Source organism: Pristiophorus japonicus, chromosome 9 (assembly GCF_044704955.1).
Source record: "Pristiophorus japonicus isolate sPriJap1 chromosome 9, sPriJap1.hap1, whole genome shotgun sequence".
In the NCBI taxonomy this organism is placed as follows: Eukaryota; Metazoa; Chordata; class Chondrichthyes; family Pristiophoridae; genus Pristiophorus; species Pristiophorus japonicus.
Genome location: NC_091985.1, coordinates 205605669 through 205613036, shown reverse-complemented (window position 1 = coordinate 205613036; position 7368 = coordinate 205605669). Strand labels below are relative to the sequence as shown.

The following is a 7368-nucleotide window of genomic DNA, read 5'->3' as shown; positions in this document are numbered from 1 at the left end:
AATGTTAACAGGATTACATCTGGCCTAAGCAAGGTTCCTAGTAGCAACAACAGATTGTGGTCACATCAGTCATATGCTTCTTCGGTAATGGAGACGGTACCTTACTGTTACATGAGCTAGACATAAAACATAGGCGAGTGATTAGGTGATGTGGAAGGGAGGTAACCAATCAGCCACTGTGCACGTGGGCTTTAGGCTAATCAAATTGTGCCAAGGGATCTTGCGCAAGGCCTCGCAAAAGCCGATTTTCAGGGCGCGATGCGGATGCGCTGAAAACCGGCTTTTCTGATCTGTCAAGATTTCTCTGGATAGATCCTCCACATCCCTGTTAGAAGGACATTTGCATGGGAGAGATTGGGCTATTTGCTCAACTCATGCCCAACAAATGTCCTTCAAACTTTTACTCCTGGTAAAAGCAGGCACATAGCTTACTTTTACCAGCGTAAGAGTTTTAAAACATATATATATAAAAATAAATTTAATCAATCATTTTTATGTTTAAAAAATCCTGTCCATTAAGGTAAGTTTATTTTTAACCCTATTAAAACACATCAAAAAATTTCCAAAAAATATTTTATTTTTCTAAAACATTTAATTACATTTAATTTCAATTCATTTTAAATATGTGAGGTAGTTTGTAGAATTTATTATGCTGTGTATTGATGTTTTACGAGCATTTTCTCATTGATAGTAATGGGAACTCGCCCAAAAGAAGATCTCATTTTATCAATGAGAACGCTACTAGTGATTGGTGGTCCGGGCCATTGTGACTCCAGCATTTCCGTACGTAGGTGGAAGTCATCTCTCCATATACTGTGCAGCGAATGAAGGTCTTCGACTGGAATCGAAAGTGCCATCGTGACCACCAGGTATTTTTGTTCAATTTTTTCAGGTTGGAGGCATTCGTCCAAAGGAAGCCTCCAACCACCATTTTCCTCCCAATAAGGGAAATAAATCACTGGTGGTCTATAGGCCCTAACAATAGCTACGCTGTAGGACAGAGTATAAATCAATAAATAATGGGGGCTGGTAAGAAAGATACGGCAATCATCATGGGCGACTTTAATCTTCATATAGATTGAGACCACACCTGGAGTACTGTGTGCAGTTTTGATCTCCTTATTTAAGGAGGGATATACTGGAGGCAGTACAGAGAAGGTTCACGAGGTTGATTCCTGAGATGAAGCGGTTGTCTGATGAAAAAAGGTTGAGCAGGTTGGGCCTATATGCGCTGGAGTTTAGAAGAATGAGAGGTGATCTTATTGAAACGTATAAGATTCTGAGGGAACTCGACAAGGTAGGTGCAAAGAGGGTGTTTCCGCTCGTGGGGGAATCTAGAACTAGGGGGCATACTGTTTCAGAATAAGGGATCGGCTATTTAGGAAGGAGATGAGAAGGAATTTGTTCTCAAAGGGTCGTGAATCTTTGGAATTCTCTGCCCCAGAGAGCTGTGGAGGTTGGGTCGTTGAATATATTTAAGATGGAGATGGATATATTTTTGAATGAAAAGGGAGTCCAGGGTTATGGGGAGCGGACAGGGAAGTGGGGTTGAGGCCAGGATCAGATCAGCCATGATCGTATTGAATGGCAGAGCAGGCTCGATAAGCTGAATGGTCTACTGTTCCTATTTCTTATGTTCTCCCTCTCTCCCGACCCCTGTTCCTCTGTTCTTGATACAGACCCAGCGGGAGTGGCCTTGTCCCATGGAGCTGGACCATAAGAACATAAGAAATAGGAGCAGGAGTAGGCCATTTGGTTCCTCGATCATGCTCCATCATTCAATAACATCATGGCTGATCTGATCCTGACCTCAACTCCACTTCCCTGCCCACTCCCCATAATCCTTGACTCCCTTTTCATTCAAAAATCTGTCTATCTCTGCCTTAAATATATTCAATGACCCAGCCTCCACAGCTCTCTGGGGCAAAGAATACCACAGATTTACAACCCTCAGAGAGAAGAAATTCCTCCTTATCTCAGTTTTTAATGGGCGGCCACTTATTCAGAAACTATGGCCCTTACTTCTAGATTCCCCCATGAGTGGAAATATGCTCTCTGCATCTACCTTGTCGAGCCCCCTCATATTGCGAATTGGGGGGGGGGGGCACACGCAGAAGGGCACAACAATGTTCGTGCAGATAATCACTTTGTTCCTTCAACGTTGCGGCATTCTCTGCCTCCTCCGCTCCCTGTGGTGAAGCAGTCCCGACCCGTGCTCAAACAGATACCTGCATGTAGCATAAGAAAAACCCTCTATGAAACCCCCTGTCAGCCCGCTGTGCTCCGGTGGATACAGCCCCCTTTACAGGCCTCCGGTCAGATCGGTAGGAAGCAGTTTCAACAACAGTGTGCAGAGACCCGCGCCGAGAGCCTGGCAGATAGATATCACCGGGATAAAGTCAGTGAGCTCACTCTCACCATGCAATGCCTGGGGGAGTGAGGTCGAACAGCACAGAGAAAAGACAGACTTGCAATTCTATAGCGCCTTTCATGACCATCGACCTCTCAAAGCGCTTTACAGCCAACGAAGTACTTTCGCGGTGTAGTCGCTGTTGCAATGTGGGCAACACAGCAGCTAATCTGCGCACAGCAAGCTCCCACAGACAGCGATGTGATAATGGCCCAGATCATCTGTTGTTTTGTAATGTTGACTGGGGGATAATATTGGCCTCAGGACAAGGTTCCCTGACGACCTGGTAATTCACTTCTCCCTCGGCACCTCCAGGGTTGACCATGCCCTGCGACATTCCCATACCTACACTGTGAAACATTTCCCAGTTGGATTATGCACAGCACCGCAGTTACCGCAGTTCAATTTCAGGCTCTGCCTGCAGTGGGCAGCCGATCTGATCCCACCCGATCCGCGCCAGCGCCCGAGACCAATTTCTCGAGATTTTAAAAGGGGAGAATGATCCAGACGGAAACATTGGCAATCATTATTCAAGCATTGTAGTTTTATTGGATTGCAATTCTGAGCATACAGAGCCAAGCGACGGTACACCCACAAAAAGCCACACCCCACAATCTGCACCGCGGAACAGCAAGCGGGAGCTTTTCCGGTAAGCAGCTTGCATTGAGCATTCAGTGAAAGAGGTTTGGTGCAGATTCTCTTCTCCAACAGGTTGAGCACAGGAAGGACAGTCAATCAGTAGAGGGGAGGGCAGAATTCGGAGCAGAGGGCCCGGCGTTGGGTCTGCTCAACTCTTCGGTGGCTGGGTCTGCACAGTTTTCCGCAGCTGATTTTGGCAGAATAAAATCGTCGCTGTTTAAGGGTTGCAGTGAAGACACCTTGTCATTGTATTTATATTTTCCGTAGTCTTGGATGTCGTCACCTTTAAAGGCGATGAAACAATCGCCTGTGAAATGGGGACCGTCGTATAGGATCCACACGCCTCCCGTCACCTTGTGGGACGAGGCCATATTGTCGAACTTAGAATTTTTCAGGTCTGTTTCATCATTCTGGGCAATGTGCTTCCTACCTTTATAATCAGTGTGTTGGTACAGTTCAATCTTTCTCACATCTAGCGCTTCTGTCACCAGGCGCAAGAATTTGATCCGTTCCTTCATCTTGTCAGACAGCACATGGTCCCCTTCTCCATAAACCACGAATTCTCCCTTACCACGGAGTCCCTCTCCTTCTTGCTCCATATCCGTGTATGCAACCCAGTGTTTGCCTTGCACCGTCAGGGATTGAGCACGGTCACTCCACGAAACATCCGCAAGGTTATTCAGTTTGTCCCTAAAGCAGTACGCAGGGCCGACAAAGTTGGGATTCTCGAACAGGATAATCCTGCCGGTCATCTTGACTGCGGATTCGGTGGGTGATCAGTGACACTGCAAACATTCAGTGGTTTGCAGCTTGATGCCTGGCCTTATATTCACTATCTCCCTGTTGACACAGCACTTTATAACCACTGCTCAGCGTCCATAGGTGAATCACCAAAAGCTTCACCCAGAATTGCACCAACCCCGAATGGGTGGAGCACAACTTGATCAGCAGGAGGTAGAGACACATTGCACAAGATCCTGGAACCTGCCCTGTCAGCAATTGCAGTGGCGCCGAAATTCTGTCACGCAAGAAAGAAGGCGCTCCTCCTGAATTTGTGGGGCCATTACCGAAAGGCCCAATCGATTTTCAGCCTAAAAAGTTGAAAAGTGGGTTCCAGTGCTAAGGAGCCCTTCCAAAGTGCAGTTTGCAGCGGTGTGGCTGTGTTCATGAAGCGGAATCCCTACGGAGAAATTCAACATGCTGGTAATGTGTTTGCAACAAGTCAACTGCTCCCTGGCCGCCTTAAAGTCAGGGTTTGTAGCTTGGCCCCGAGAGGAGAAGGAGTTCACGTGGAGCATGGCTGGTGTGAGAGCAGCAAGGAGGGCAAGCCGCTTCCAATATTGTCTCCGTCAGGGACCCTGTTTAAAGAGGGAGTCTCTCACTGTCAGGGACCCTATTTAAAGAGGGAGTCGCTCCATCAGCGACCCTGTTTAAAGAGGGAGTCACTTCCTCAGGGACACTGTTTAAAGAGGGAGTCTCTAACAGTCAGGGACCCTGTTTAAAGAGGGCCAATCTCCATAAGGGACCCTGTTTAAAGGGGGAGTCTCTCACTGTCAGGGACCCTATTTAAAGAGGGAGTCTCTCACTGTCAGGGACCCAGTTTAAAGAGGGAGTCCCACCATCAGGGACCCTGTTTAAAGAGGGAGTCTCTCACTGTCAGGGACACTGTTTAAAGAGGGCCTATCTCCATCAGGAACCCTGTTTAAAGAGAGAGTCTCTCCATCAGGGACCCTGTTTAAAGAGGGAGTCTCTCACTGTCAGGGACCCTATTTAAAGAGGGAGTCTCTCACTGTCAGGGACCCAGTTTAAAGAGGGAGTCCCACCATCAGGGACCCTGTTTAAAGAGGGAGTCTCTCACTGTCAGGGACACTGTTTAAAGAGGGCCTATCTCCATCAGGAACCCTGTTTAAAGAGAGAGTCTCTCCATCAGGGACCCTGTTTAAAGAGGGAGTCTCTCACTGTCAGGGACCCTATTTAAAGAGGGAGTCTCTCACTGTCAGGGACCCTATTTAAAGAGGGAGTCGCTCCATCAGCGACCCTGTTTAAAGAGGGAGTCACTTCCTCAGGGACACTGTTTAAAGAGGGAGTCTCTAACAGTCAGGGACCCTGTTTAAAGAGGGCCAATCTCCATAAGGGACCCTGTTTAAAGGGGGAGTCTCTCACTGTCAGGGACCCTATTTAAAGAGGGAGTCTCTCACTGTCAGGGACCCAGTTTAAAGAGGGAGTCCCACCATCAGGGACCCTGTTTAAAGAGGGAGTCTCTCACTGTCAGGGACACTGTTTAAAGAGGGCCTATCTCCATCAGGAACCCTGTTTAAAGAGAGAGTCTCTCCATCAGGGACCCTGTTTAAAGAGGGAGTCTCTCACTGTCAGGGACCCTGTTTAAAGAGGGAGTCTCTCACTGTCAGGGACCCTGTTTAAAGAGGGAGTCTCTCACTGTCAGGGACCCTGTTTAAAGAGGGAGGCTCTCACTGTCAGGGACCCTGTTTAAAGAGGGAGTCTCTCACTGTCAGAGACCCTGTTTAAAGAGGGCCTATCTCCATAAGGGACCCTGTTTAAAGAGGGAGTCCCACCATCAGGGACCCTGTTTGAAGAGGGAGTTCCACCATCAGAGACCCTGTTTAAAGAGGGAGTCGCTCACTGTAGGGACCCTGTTTAAAGAGGGAGTCTCTCACTGTCAGGGACCCTGTTTAAAGAGGGAGTCTCTCACTGTCAGGGACCCTGTTTAAAGAGGGAGTCTCTCACTGTCAGGGACCCTGTTTAAAGAGGGAGTCTCCCCATTGTTATGCTTTCGGTACAAACTCACAAACACACAGGCTTTAAGATGGCTGATAACTTCAGGAATGCCTGTTAGGTGACCTGAACTATTTATTCTTATAAACAGCACTGGCTGCAATGGCACAGTAGTCCACTGGGTGGAGCTATATATATTACACTTCTCCCTCCTTAATGAAGTAGTAATTAAAACAAACAATCATCATACATAACTTGCATGGTTATACATAAGAAAAGATATGGACTTATTTTGCCATATTTACAAATCAAGCTTAACCACTTATTTTCTGTTTCGAAAAGGATACCTTCGTTCTTTAACAGAACCTTCCAAATATGGTGTCGAACTTAGACTCATTCTAGGCTGATCCCGGGGAATGTTTTCCTCCAAGGGATGCCCTTGATTTACAGTTGAACTCTCTGCAACTTCAGACTGTTTGTCTGCCTGACTCGGACTCTGACTTAAATTCTGACTACCTCTTGGACTTATTTCCAGTACATTTGATGTAAGATATACTACTGGTACGTTACTTGTATCAAAACTATCTAATGAGTCGGAAATAATCGAATCATGTGAACCTTCAACTCCTTCCATGTCTGTCGGTAAAATATGATCAATGTGAACAAACCTAACCTGTCCATGATCAAACATCTTGAACAAATATGTGCGAGGACCACATATCTTCACCACTCTTCCTGTTGTCACTTTAACCATTTTTGGTGATAGTTCTTCACTCTCACCTTCTGATTTCAATTCACACTTCTTTATTTTACTCTACCTCTATCATGATTCTCCTTCTATCTTAATTATTTCTCTTCTACGGACAGTGCCAAGTTTGGTTTTAACAATGAGAATCTGGTTCGTGGCTGTCGTTTGAGAAACAACTCTGCTGGTGTTCTACCAGTAGTTGTATGAGGAGAATTACTATACGTAATTAGAAAATGAGCTAATTTGTGGTCCAATGTCGTTTCTTTGAATTTGGATCCAACATCTGTTGATGAGGGCACATTTTACAATTTGTACTGTGCATTCTGCTGCACCATTTGAAGCAGGCTGGTACAGTGGAACCTTGGTATGTTTCACACCATTTTTGTTCGTGAACTTTGAAAATTCTTCTGAACAAAATTGTGGTCCATTATCAGAAACAATTTCTTCTGGGAGGTCAAATGAAGAAAATAATCTTCGCAAAATGTCTAATGTTTTACTTGTTGTTATTTTCCGCATTGGAAACACCTCGACACACTTTGAATGGCTATGAACCACAATTGTTGTCTTCTAGCACAGCAAAAACGATATGTAACCTTTGCCCCACCCTGGGAGGCCATTTCCATGGTTGTAATGGTACTGATGGTGGTTTCGTGCTTATCGATTGACATGTCATACACCGACTGACGATGTATTCTATATCTTTATTTAGACCTGGCCACCATAAGTAACTGCATGCAAAACTCTTGGTCAAGCACATTCCCAGGTGTTGGTCATGAAGATCTCCTAATAATTTGGACCTGAATTTATTTGGTATAAGCACTCTGGTACCCCCATGATA

At 45.9% G+C, this 7368-nt stretch overlaps 1 protein-coding gene across 1 annotated transcript; it reads right to left on the bottom strand.

The window, feature by feature from the left end:
- Positions 1–3141: 3141 nt before the first annotated feature.
- Positions 3142–3801, bottom strand: LOC139274080 (epidermal differentiation-specific protein-like). Its single transcript, XM_070891131.1, has one exon. It carries the CDS (start codon positions 3799–3801, stop codon positions 3142–3144), a length of 660 nt encoding a protein of 219 aa, XP_070747232.1.
- Between the last annotated feature and the right edge of the window lie 3567 nt (positions 3802–7368).

Excerpts from the sequence above, each read along its gene's own strand:
- LOC139274080 (XM_070891131.1), bottom strand. The coding sequence starts at position 3,801 with ATGACCGGCAGGATTATCCTGTTCGAGAATCCCAACTTTGTCGGCCCT.